The sequence below is a fragment of the Charadrius vociferus genome, unplaced genomic scaffold, assembly GCF_000708025.1.
Source record: "Charadrius vociferus isolate BGI_N301 unplaced genomic scaffold, ASM70802v2 scaffold650, whole genome shotgun sequence".
Taxonomy (NCBI): Eukaryota; Metazoa; Chordata; class Aves; order Charadriiformes; family Charadriidae; genus Charadrius; species Charadrius vociferus.
Genome location: NW_009646736.1, coordinates 4,335,126 through 4,347,971, shown reverse-complemented (window position 1 = coordinate 4,347,971; position 12,846 = coordinate 4,335,126). Strand labels below are relative to the sequence as shown.

The following is a 12,846-nucleotide window of genomic DNA, read 5'->3' as shown; positions in this document are numbered from 1 at the left end:
GGGGTTGTTTAATCTGGAGAAAAGGAGGCTGAGGGGAGACCTTATCGCTCTCTACAGCTACCTGAAAGGAGGTTGTAGAGGGGTGGGTGTCGGCCTCTTCTCGCTAGTAACAAGCGATGCGACGAGAGGAAATGGCCTCAAGTTATGCCAGGGTAGGTTTAGATTGGATGCTAGGAAAAAGTTCTTCACAGAAAGGGTTGTTAAGCATTGGAACAGGCTGCCCAGGGAAGTAGTAGAGTGGTAGAGTCACCGTCCCTGGAGGTATTTAAAAGACGGGTAGACATGGTGCTTAGGGACATGGTTTAGTGGTGGGTTTGGCAGGGTTAGGTTGATGGTTGGACTTGATGATCTCAAAGGTCCCTTCCAACCTAGACAATTCTATGATTTTATATGCCACTATGTAGGAGTGTACCAACAGTGAAAACACAGCAACTATAGAACTGCCATCCAGAGAGGTCATAAGACCTAACAGCCTAAAGGCAGATTTTCAGAGATCACCACTGGAATTTGGCACTTCAGGAGATATCAAGAACTGAAATTTTTGACCTTGGCTCATTGACTCTTCAGTTCTTTGTTATATTCTGGTTGTATCATTTTAAAATGCATGAAAGTCATATAAGACTTGGGCCATATCTATCTATTGTACAAATCTTTGATACTTGTATCATCATTAAATTAATTAATTTTAAATTTAATTAATTAATTTTAAATCTCAAAATAAGTTTATCAGAGAGGGAAAAATGCTAGGTTTATTTTTTTCTTTCCTGCCACACAGAAGACTCTTCTCTGTCATTAGGGAAGACAAAATTACATTCCTGTTTAAAATAGCCAAAGATGACACAATGATGTTATTTCATTATGCAAGATACGATCAGAGCAAAAAGGCCAGGCAAAGGGCCAAAGGTCAAGAAGACCGCAGTCAGTGACAGCTCCAGAACTGTTTAAATATCATATAGATATCAATTAAAAAAAAAAAAAAAAAAACCAGAAAGAGGCACGGACTTCTTGTTTTTACTTGCGTAAGAATGGGTATCCAGTTTTGCAGTCCCAGTTCTCCTTGTCTGTGTCCTAAAAGGCCCTGAACTCCAGTCCCAGGAATGCAACCTCACGAAGCAGTTCCCACATTCACATTCTTGTTTTCTCAGTTCCCATTTGCTGTAGAGAGCAGGGTTGACTCCTAATCTACAAAGCTAAAAGTCTAATACAATTTGCCATACATAAAAGACTTCCCTGAAGTCCACTTCACTTGCAATTCTAAATATCAAAATCCAAGCTAATTTAGAAATCCTCCAAGCAGAAGTGATTTTCCTTGCCATTAGTAGGCACTTTTATGTTTCCCTGAGGCAGATGTTTAAACTTTGTATAAGAACTTTGAGTATCCCTTACCGTCAATAGTATCTGTCAGACTGTGAAACCACTTTTCTTAATGCTTATGTGTCATCATAGAAGTAATTTCCAAATTCTGTTACAGAATTTTAAGGCAAATAATTACAGCTTGGTTGTTAAATCAAAACATCTCAAACAGGGTACTGATTTACTGTAATTGATTCATCTTTATAATACATGAATGAAATCAAATTCAGCAGTCACAAGTTCTGAAGAGTCAAATAGATACATATGATAGGGATATTACTGTTTAGTCACTGGTATCCTGAAAGATAATGATTTTAAATCTTGTTGCCTGGTTTTAAACGCTATAAAGTGTCAAAATCAAGTGACACTTCCCAGGTGATAGGTGTCACATCCTTCCATGCCCCACCATTGTTGCAATTTTCAGTTACATGCTAGCACACTGCATATTTGTATCTATCAGTAAAATTTATTGTTGGACTCTTACAGGGAGATCCAGGAGAAAAAGGGCCCCCAGGTCCTCCTGGAGCTGTTGGAACTCCGCTGCTTCCTATAAAAGGTTATAGCTAGTCTTAACTAGTCTTTCTCCTGTATGAAGTGTTTTGTAATGTGTTTGAAAGCAATCACTAGAGATTCAGGGGACAGGACTGTAAAACATTATCTTCCTAGTGGCCACATTCTGTGTTTGTTTGTGTCTCACTGATCTTACTAGAACTATGTTAAACATTCAAGTTTCAGATTAAATGTTCACTTGAAAGATCTTTATGCATACAGTCACAGCTAGATCTGCAGGACTACCCCTAGTTATCGGACCTATGCATATTGAGGAAAAAGCTATGAAAATAAGCCCATGCTGGATAATGGATGGCAAATAAGAAAACTGGGCGTCCCTTTGTAATTTAGAATTCCTGTTTTCAGAATTGCCACAAAACACAGATTTTAGACTACAATTAAGCTTCCTATTGCATAGCAGGGGTGAAATTCTGGAACTCGTACTCCCAACAGAACACCTGTCAATCTTCCTACCTAACCATCAGGCTGGGTTTTTATGTCCCAGCTCCCTTTAACCCCATCTTTATAATCTAATTGATGAAAAGGTGTGTGGAAGTTCTTACCTCATAGCAGAAGGCAGCGGGGAAAAGCCAAGCCTGCTGCCTGGAAGGGATTTACTTTGGCATCTCACACTTGGGGAACCTGTATTGTAAAAATGTTTCAACAGAGAACTTATAAATTGTATTTCTAGTGCAGCAAATGCTGACCGTGAACACAGAAGTAAGTTACAACACAACCCCAGTTCAGAAGAAGCTCCCCATTAGATAGGGGCTTTATCCAAAAATCAATTAAATTTGTTTTCCATTGGCTTCTGTGTATTTCTAGACCATGCAACAAAAGCCTTAACCCCATGCTAAAATCTCAAGTAACACTTTAAGTTAATCATGTGCATGGTGTTTGAGTGGATACATTCTTCAGAGTAAGAGGCCTTTAGCAGAATTGTTTGAGAACAGAACTACTACCAATATCTTGTTTTTCCAATGTAATGAAGCTCTTTATATCTGATTCAGGTTTTATTTATCACTATGTAATTGCAATTTTAAAATTTATTCATTATCACAATTTTGAAAATACAGTTTTTAAAATTTTTATAATTTCAGCTAGGATGATCCTGAAATGACCTCCCTGTGTGCAGTGCCAAATGTGCATAACAAGAGATGCACATTTATTTTAAATGCTACATGTATTTATTTTTGGGCAAGCACTTCTCTTGGCATTCTGAAATATGTAGCACAAAGATACTACTACAGAGTGATGAAGACTTAAAACTGTGCCCATGAAATGGGCAGGAATCCGTAGAAAAGTAACCGAATCCTCCCACCTTAAAATTAAATTGTTACACATTTAAAAATGTTTCATAAAGACAAAAGAAGTTACTGTATTTTACTTTTGTGTAGTTCCCAAATTATAATTTTGGTTGCACTTTAATTTAGATTTAAGCTGTAAATTGCGTAAGGTGTTCAATTCACATGTTTTTATAATTCTGTGTAGGTCCACAAGGAGATCCTGGATTTCCGGGTCCTGCTGGTGATCTGGGGTCAGTTGGACCAACTGGTCCTGCAGGCCTGCTAGGAAGACCAGGAGATGATGGAGCAAGTAAGAGAAGTAGGGAATAACATGTAAACTATATACCAGTAGGAGAGAAAGCAGCCAAAAGAAAACTGTTCTTTGTTCTTGCCTGATGCAATTCACCAACATAAGGATTTGAGCTCTACAAAGAGTTCAGTAAAAGTATTTGCTCTGCATTTAGTGGACAAAAAAAGGACCAAAATGATACAAGCAGAACATTAGGAATTACTAGAACAGGAACAGAAGACAAAGCAGAATGCTGCCGTGCAGTGTAAATACGTGGTATGTCTGTATATGGAGTGCTGCGCTCAAAAATTCTATTCTCCATCTCAAAAAGATACAAAGGAAGGTGAGAGGATGACTTTGCTCTCTATAAGGAACTAGATTAACTGAGATGTCTGGAAATGAGATAATGGAGAGGAGGAAAAGAAGCATTTGAAGGTCTAAAGCAAGAGCCTCTTTTCCTGGAAATCCTAAAGATTTAGGTCTTCGTTATATAGAAACTCTTCTTGAGGCCAGTTCTGAATGGCCTCTAGTTTCCTCCTTGGTACCTTGTAGTAATTGTTACTATGAAGCTGTATGGGCCATGTACCCTTGTTTTCTTTATAGGTCTGCCTGGCCTGCCAGGAGTAAGTGGGGCACCAGGACCTCAAGGTTTTCAAGGTGACCCTGGTTTTCCTGGAACAGGTGAATCTATTCCAGGAAGACCTGGATTTCCTGGACCACCAGGCCTACCAGGACAGCCCGGAAGACAAGGCTTACCTGGACTACCCAGTAGGTTCAACGAGAATTTATATGGCAAGAATATCATTCTGCATATTAATAGATTCATTGCTTTTGTTGCTCCTACAAAAAACATAGAGGTGAAAAGTGGATTTTGACAGATATATCAAACTTAACATGTGACATAGAAAACTTGTTTTTCCAATTAGTTGTCGGTCATTGAGATGTCAAGATTTTCAGTTTTCTGAGTGATTTAAACCCACAAAGTAACATATATGAAAAATGTCCCTAAAAATAATCACCTAAAGTTAAAAACACAGCAAACTGGGGAGGAAGCCCAGATCAGCACACTTTGGTAAAGAAACAAGAGTCATAAAATTCTACAGTGGAAAAAGAAAGAAGCAGTGGCAATGAAAAAACCACATGTCAACATCAACTCTAGCCAGACTGACTCTTGTAGTATGATCTATAAGCAACAACTCGTAAAGGATTTCATAATATCTCTAGCTTTTCACGTGAGGATAACAAGATAAGGGAGAAAAGAACACAGGACCTAAGTTGTGGAAACAGTCAACCTGATTTATACTAGATGTACAATTTGTTTTTTCAAAGGTGTAATCTGTACTGACAGAGGGACTCCTGGAGAACCTGGAGCAAAAGGTCAGATAGGCCTTCCAGGAAGAAAAGGTGAAAAAGGAGAAAAGGGTAAGTATGCCTGGATAGGAACAATTTGAATATGCCAATGGAATCCTGGGCTGCATAGGGAAGACTGTGTCCAGTAGGTCGAGGGAGGTCATTCTCCCCCTTCTACTCGGCACTGGTGAGGCCACAACTGCAATACTGTGTCCAGTTTTGGGCTCCACAGTTCAAGAGGGACAGGGAACTGCTGGAGAGAGTCCAGCGAAGGGCAACCAAGATGACTGAGGGGTTGGAGCATCTCCCTTACGAGGAAAGGCTGAGAGAGCTGGGACTCTTTAGCCTGGAGAAGAGAAGGCTGAGGGGAGACCTTATTACTACTTACAAATATCTAAAGGGTGGGTTGAAGGAGGATGGAGCCAGACTCTTTTCAGTGTTTCCCAGTGACAGGACGAGGGGCAATGGGCACAAGTTGGAACATAGGAAGTTCTGTTTAAATACATGGAAAAAATTCTTTACGATTAGGGTGACAGAGCACTGGCACAGGCTGCCCGGGGAGGTTGTGGAGTCCCCTTCTCTGGAGATTTTTTGGATGCAGTCCTGAGTAATGTGCTCTGGGCAATCCTGCTTTAGCAGGGGAGTTGGACTAGATGATCTCTTGAGGTCCCTTCCAACTCTGAAAATTCTGTGATTCTGTGAATGAGACCTTTGCCAGATAATGTCAGACCTAAATTTGCCAGAAGTTTATTGTAACTTGGAGGATAAGGCCCATCAAAGTGTGGAATTAAATGGCCTGTTAGCACTGGGACTTCTAAGTCAGTAGAGTCATGTCAGTGCACCAGTTATTCAGCACTGTAAAAAGATAGTGATAACGCTTTGTACTCCTTTGAAGGCCATAATGAGATAAATTGTGCACTACTCATACAGAAAAGAAGGGTAGTGTTACTTTTTGTGTATCAATTTTGCAACTGTTTCAATGTAATTTTGATGCATTCATGTAGGAAATCAAGGCCTCTGCTCGTGTAGTGTTGGTCCTCCTGGTCCCCGTGGTATGCAAGGACCTCCAGGTACTCAAGGAAAGAAAGGACAAATGGGATATCCAGGAAGACATGGAGAAAAGGGCGATCCAGGCTTATCTGGTGCAATGGGATCACCAGGGCTTCCTGTGAGTAGTTTTCATGAGCTTAAATAAATAACACCAAGTTACCACTTAGGCAGGAGGCATTTAAGCAGAGTGGTGGAGAAATTGCCTTGGAAAACTATCTGAAAGTTTTATCTACTGTTGCTTATTACAGTCTTGTTGGAGGATGCATTTTATTAGCTTCTGTCTGATTTCTCTTGCGGCAGTGGGCAGAGTTTTACACTGAGGGACAGAATCCCACACTGTGGGGTGGTGAGGAGGCTTAGGAAAACTCGTGTATGTCCTATAAAATAGGATAAAAATTTTTGCTCTTGATTTAATAGTTCTTAGAAGGAAAAATTACTATAATAATCAAATTAAAGACTTCATTTGCTTGAGTAGCTTCCTTGCGATCTAACAATTTCATTTCAAGTTCCTCAAGAGCAGAAACTGAATTAGCTTTTTGGTAGTAAAGATTCTGAGCACTAGAATCATTTGACATCAGCATACAATGTTAATTTTTTCTTAAGACCAGTTCATTCCAGTATTAACAAATCTAACATCCAGTTTTTCATGGGAAAACCCTATAAAGATTTTCTCACAGCAAGATGGAAGGAAGAAAATAATTAAGAAGTATTTAAAAGGTACCATTAGGTCAGACGTGTATTTATACTTTCATATTGGCTGTCAGCAGGATTAACAAACAAGGTAAATTTGAGCCCAAGACCTAGATGTTTTCTGGATCAATAATTTACTGGGTGATGATTGTTTCCAAACTCAGTGCTATTATTTAATGTGCTTCATATAGTTTACCTTATTCCCCACAGCGAGCAGTAATTCCAAACACCACTTTAACTTCCTTAGAAGTACATTATAAGATGATTTATTGGAGTTGCTGTGATTTTGATCCACTTGTTCTGGTCTGGCATGTAGACTGTACATGCAGGATGCTGCATACCAAAATGATGCCAAATAGAGGTTGTTTTTTTTAGTATACTTCCTTGTGTGTGAAAGCAATTTCTGTGAAAATATAGGTAGATATGCTTGGCTTTATGACTCTCTTTATGTGGGTTTTTTTTTTGTTTGTTTGGGTTTTCTGAAGTTTTGTTTTGTTTTGATAGCAGAACTCTTTTTCAGGTGAAGAATAGCTTAAAAGTTTCCAGAACGTTTTCTTTCAAAAGAAAACAAAACAAAACAAAACAATTGTGAGACTGAAGGAAGCAGGTGGAGGGGCTCTGTCATTCTAGTTCCAATGGTTTCATTACAAGCTTTGCATTTGGTTTTATTTTTTTCTTTTCTTTGTTATTTTTGAAAGTATGTTTTAGCCCTTGTGATTCTAAAGTAAATCTTGAAGCCTTGTGCTGAACACTGTGGTGTTCTTAGATTACTTAAGTGAGAAACAAGGACTAAGTAATCGGTTTGGAAAGAAGTAATTCAGTTCAATACAGAAGTGCTTTGGTCTAGTGGATTTCCTACATATATATACTTTTCTCATTTTTCTGTTCTCTCTTCTTCCCAAATAACATTTAACTTTTCAAAAACTAATAACTCATCACTGCCAACTTAAAGATCTAGACACTTTAGCAAATAGTCATTGCTTGTTCCAGATACACCACATTTTCCAGAAGTCTCCTGCCTGTTTTACAATTGTCATCATTTACAATCACTTTACAAATTGTATTTTCTCCACCTGTTTCTTAGCGAAAGATTTTGAATAACAGAGGAAACTGGCTAAATAATACCCCAGTTTTTCAACCCTAGTGGCCTTTTACTTCTGTGTAAATTTCACATGGTAAAATATATTTACCCACGTATACTGTTGCAAGATCAGACCTTTACCAGTATGCAAACTGCACTCTACTTGGAGAGCTAAGAGCACAAATCAGCATAAAACTATAGAAAATTACTTATTTTCCCCTTGAAACCTATCAAGTCATAGATTCTTCTGACAATACCAGGTACTAGACATAGATTAAATTTTTTTATTGGCAGCTTTGTAGGCTTTCACTCAGAAAAAAAAGCATCACTTACCTAGTACTGTGTTCACTTCTGGGAGGACAGCCTCATCCAGCAGTCACCACACTCCAGAGAATCCCTTCCTGTGTAGCCTCAGTGGACTGTGGGTTGAAGTCTGCAGAGGGAAGAGTTTGTGAATTGTTTGCATCTTAATATTCTTGCATTTACAGCCACAGCCGTATACAGCCATGGACCTGATTCTTCTAGCATTCCAGTTTGTTATAGTTGTGTATCTGTGCATTTGGCAGAGTCAGGCTGAAAAGGCCAGGTGCCATTCACACACTTCTCTATAGACATCAAGAGAGATAAGCGTTTCTTTTGGGCATGTTACTTTAATTGATGTGGTTTTGGGAAACAATACAAGAGCAAGATATAGATACATAATTTTCCCCTCAATTCCCACAGTAATTCCCTGCTGGAGATAACTGACTTTTTTTTTTCCTCCCCCAATGGTAAGGGGATACCTGGTTCTGCTGGACAACATGGTGAAAAAGGAGAAAAGGGAGATCCAGGAAGAGTTAGAATAAAAGGTAAGCACACATTTTATTATTATCCTTTTTGTTTTCTATACAATGCCTAGGCAATACTGTGAGAAACCATATTCATCTACTCTTTAAAAAAGTCATTTTGTAAGTGACTGAAGCCTAAAGGTCACGTATATCCTAACTGCTTTCTTGGTACCATCTCGTTCATTTCCTTCTTGCTCAACACAAGATCAACACAGGATTTTGTGGTTTTTATTCTATAGTTGAGCCATAAAACAGTTTTAACAGCTTGTTATTAATGCTAACAAATGACTTTTCAGGCCATATGATTGATAATCAGGGTCTTACAGAGGTCTGTATAGAAAGACTAAGCAAAATACAATTACTGTGAAAGCATGAGGAAATACTATTGTATAGAAGCCACTCAAAGTCTCAATGGCTATTCAGATTCCTGCTCTTATTTCTAAAAATTACTCTTGACCAGGCACTGAAGAGAAACAATAGGCCACCAGTTGCACAACTGAAATTCTTGTAATTAAATAGATCAAAACCACTCCACAGTTATGGTTATGATTTGCAAAAGCAAAAGAGTACAAGAACAAGAAATTACAGCAATCTGATGGCACAGCTTAGTTAGAAATGCTAAACTAATTATTTAGACAAAAGATTGCCCGTCTTAGTGTTTGTGAAAAGTTATCATAGCTTTGGATTCCTGTGTTTGTTTACAGATATTGGAGCAAGGAAAACATTTGCTGTTTATTTGTAAAGTATTTCTGGACACAGCAAAATGAATCTTTGTGTTAGAATATTTTTATTGTTCTTTATGCAAAAATGACATTTTCATTAATATCAGTGCAAAAGAAATCTAGGGATGAAAAAAGAATAAAGAAAAAATTAAGAACATTTTTGGGAATATTGATGCAAATATTTTGTATGATATGGCATTGCTATATCCTGATTTCACTGCATATTTCAATAATAAAACTCTGATTTCAATAGCAAAATGTTTTCACTCTGTATATAGCATGAACAAATGCCACATTCTTTTGGTGCCTGTAAACATGTCTTTTACAAAGAGACCGAGTTGTCCCATGAGGTGTCCAGCTACATACTGCCTTACTAAGCCTGAAATACCTCATTAAGGAAATGTGAATTCAAGAACTGGAAATTATCATATAGATATGATGAATGGTTACACAGCATTTACCTGAGCAGAAATAAAAAAAAATCCAAAACTTACTGCAAATATTATACTATTTTTCTTTTAAATTGTTTTAAGGAATAAAAGGTGAAAGAGGTCCTACTGGGGTTCCAGGATTTCCAGGCCAAAGAGGTAATGATGGCAGAGATGGGGAACTAGGATTGCCTGGGGAAAAAGGAGCTGAGGTAGGTTTGATTTTTTCAGAATTTTTTTTTCCATTTCAGTTAATATATTGTCTTATGGGAGGCAGAGAAAAATACCATTTTATTCCAGATTCCTAGCAGAGTAATCACTTTTATCATTTTATGTTAGCCTAGTTCAAAAAATCGTAGTTTTTATCCATTGAAAAATTATTTCTTTGGAAGTATTAGTTTATTTTGGTATTCCTGAACATAATTTCTCCATGTACTGCGTGCCAATATTGTGGAATCAGGAAGAAAAAAACTCCACAAAACGCTACCTTTTTTCCTATTGCCTTTGAATATTTCAAACTACTAATATCATCCACTTAATTGTGGAAGAATGGTTTCTCCAGATAATTGTCTAGCACGGCTTTTGATAATCAAAGAAATTAGATCTTGTTATTTCTTATCAACAATTTATTTCTTTTAGGGTGATTCTGGTGTACCACTGCCAGGTGATAAAGGATTCCCTGGGGTCCCAGGACTTCCCGGGGTAAAAGGAGAGATGGGATTGCCTGGTTTGGGGTTTCCTGGCCCTCCAGGAGTCAGAGGTAGCCCTGGAGACTTTGGTGATACTGGTTATGTTGGGCCACCTGGTCCAAAGGGCCAGAAAGGTAATTCTGAATATTTACATTAAGAACCAAATGACAAATACGTATACAGCATTATTAATTTATAGTGAAAATCAAGCAAGCTCAGTGCTCATGTGAAATATGGCCACTGAAAGGTACACTGCTGTCAGCATTTAGCAGCAGTGAGAATATTGCTAGGGGCCTTAAACCTGTGAAGCGCCACTTGCACACTATCAGAGGAATTATTTTCTGGAGGGAAGAGTATTCCTGACTGTAAGGATTTGCATGGCAATGATTTCTTGCTGAAGGAGCAAGAAAATACAACTCATACAACTTTAGGCTTGGTCTGTTTTTTGGTTATAAAAAATCCCTAAAAAAAAAAATAATTACACTGATAGCAATATGTATGAGCCAGAAATATACATAGAATTGAGATGAAAATATTACTTCTTTCTTTCAGAGACAAATTTCTGCAACAAGTAAAAAAATATCTTTGTCTTTACAAAATACAACTGTATTACATTTTGAATCACTACCAATATTCTATACAAAATAAGTGTCAAGAAAAATACTTTTTAAGATTCTCCATAAAACCTTAAGTAATATGGAAATAACAATGTACCTAAACAGTCCCTTCTCTTTACCTTTGCACATCTGGTTAGTTACATAGAAATATTACAGTAAATGTTCAGACTGCATTTATTCTAAAATCAAATAGGTCAGTTTCATTCTTTTGCTTCAGGTGAGACTGTCCGCGTTACATTACCATACCCTGGAAATCCAGGTCCGCCAGGTTTTAAAGGTGTTCAAGGTATGTTTACAGATGGAAGATTTTTTTCTTTTTTACTTTAAATGGGAGTTTTAAGTTGCTAATTAAGAAAAGAAGCTATCCTAAAAAGATAGACCATTCTAGTTGTTCAACAGACCCATGTCTCAAAATGCAAAACTGCAAGTACACAGGAATATACTTTAATAGAACCAAGGGCTAGACAGCTGCAGTTTGCATTATCAAAAGGCATGCAGGCTGCCTCCATAGAAATGACTAAATGAAGGTAGCTTGAAACTCTGTCCTGACGCAATTAAAATGCATGAGAGAGTCTGTAAAATAAGCAGATGGCTGAAGTTGGATAAGACCCAGAATATATACATCTGGATACCAGGAAAAAAAAAAAGGTGTGCAAGGCAAAGATATGCTGCAAGTCTGTAATTTCTAAAACAATATTGCTCATGGCAAGTTGCAATTAAGCCCTAAAATCTGAATACTTATTACCATTACTTCAGCTTGTTCAACTTAATTTGAATTCAAAGAACTCATCCAGGAACTGGCAAAATGTCTCTTGTGATCACCTCCAAAACATTTGAAATATCCAAGAAAATCCTGATCAGAACAAATGGAGATACTGGATTTTCAAGCTCCTTAATATGGTATTACACAGCTCCCTGACATCAGTATCATGGGTGATACATAAAATTTATACAGACATGAAAGAAAAGGGATTAGTGTATTGAGCTCATCTGCACCATTGCAGAAGCATCATATAACACAGGACAATATTAGAATTTGAGTTGACACCTGTCATTCACTAGGTTAATATTGTTGATGTCCTGTAACATTAAAATGTTATAGGCGATTATTTTTTTTTCTGATTTTCTCTAGTGATTTACAGTCTGCTGTTTATGGACTAGGGAACAAGTCCATTTAGAAAAACAGCAACCATGCATTTGGTTGTGACTTGGGTGGTGGTTCTTGCTGTGTCAAAAGCAGATGAAATCCACTTGTCTTCAAAGTACATGAATTTTCATGGGATAAAGATGCAATACTGTTTCTTTAGATCACACATTTTAGAGCTCTTGTCAGTTTTTATATATTTTCTTTCTGTTTCCAGGACCAAAGGGTTTAAAAGGACTCCCGGGTCGTCCTGGACCAAATGGCTTTGATGGGCAAAAAGGCAATCGAGGCAGGCCAGGAGCAGGAATCCCTGGGCCAGAAGGTGAATTGTGCTTTTCTTAATCCAGGAGATGTGCTGGTCAAGCTGTAATGCATACATGCAGGGTAAGGTAGCAACCATGGTAGAATAGATTAGGAAGCACATTTCCAAAGAAAGCTAATGGAGGAGGAATCTTTACCAGTTTCCCTTTCTTTCCTCCAGCATTGCAGGTGCTGCAATAACCTAAAGTTCAGTGTCCAGAGAGGAAATATTCTCAGAAAACTGAGAATAATTAGTATAATTTTAGCAAAGGGATTGAACTGGACAAGAGTGACAGTAAACAAGATAGATGCTGCCCCAAAGAAAACCACTGTCACTTACCACAGTAATAATTACCTCCTTCAATCCTCATGTATCATTAACTGTAAAGGAGAAACCTGAAATTTAATGTATGATGTTATTTCTCTTTGCAAAGTGGTAATTTAATACTGGTTAAATTTGTATTATAATAT

General features: G+C 37.7%; 1 protein-coding gene across 1 annotated transcript in view; it reads left to right on the top strand.

The window, feature by feature from the left end:
• Positions 1 to 12,846, top strand: part of COL4A4 (collagen, type IV, alpha 4) — a 68,788-nt gene that overhangs the window by 31,544 nt on the left and 24,398 nt on the right. The window contains exons 18-27 of the mRNA XM_009890267.1: positions 1,840 to 1,909; positions 3,394 to 3,498; positions 4,081 to 4,245; positions 4,807 to 4,899; positions 5,832 to 5,995; positions 8,424 to 8,496; positions 9,731 to 9,837; positions 10,265 to 10,448; positions 11,149 to 11,217; positions 12,293 to 12,397. Coding sequence (XP_009888569.1) covers positions 1,840 to 1,909; positions 3,394 to 3,498; positions 4,081 to 4,245; positions 4,807 to 4,899; positions 5,832 to 5,995; positions 8,424 to 8,496; positions 9,731 to 9,837; positions 10,265 to 10,448; positions 11,149 to 11,217; positions 12,293 to 12,397 — 1,135 coding nt within the window. The remainder of the gene's footprint in view (positions 1 to 1,839; positions 1,910 to 3,393; positions 3,499 to 4,080; positions 4,246 to 4,806; positions 4,900 to 5,831; positions 5,996 to 8,423; positions 8,497 to 9,730; positions 9,838 to 10,264; positions 10,449 to 11,148; positions 11,218 to 12,292; positions 12,398 to 12,846) is intronic.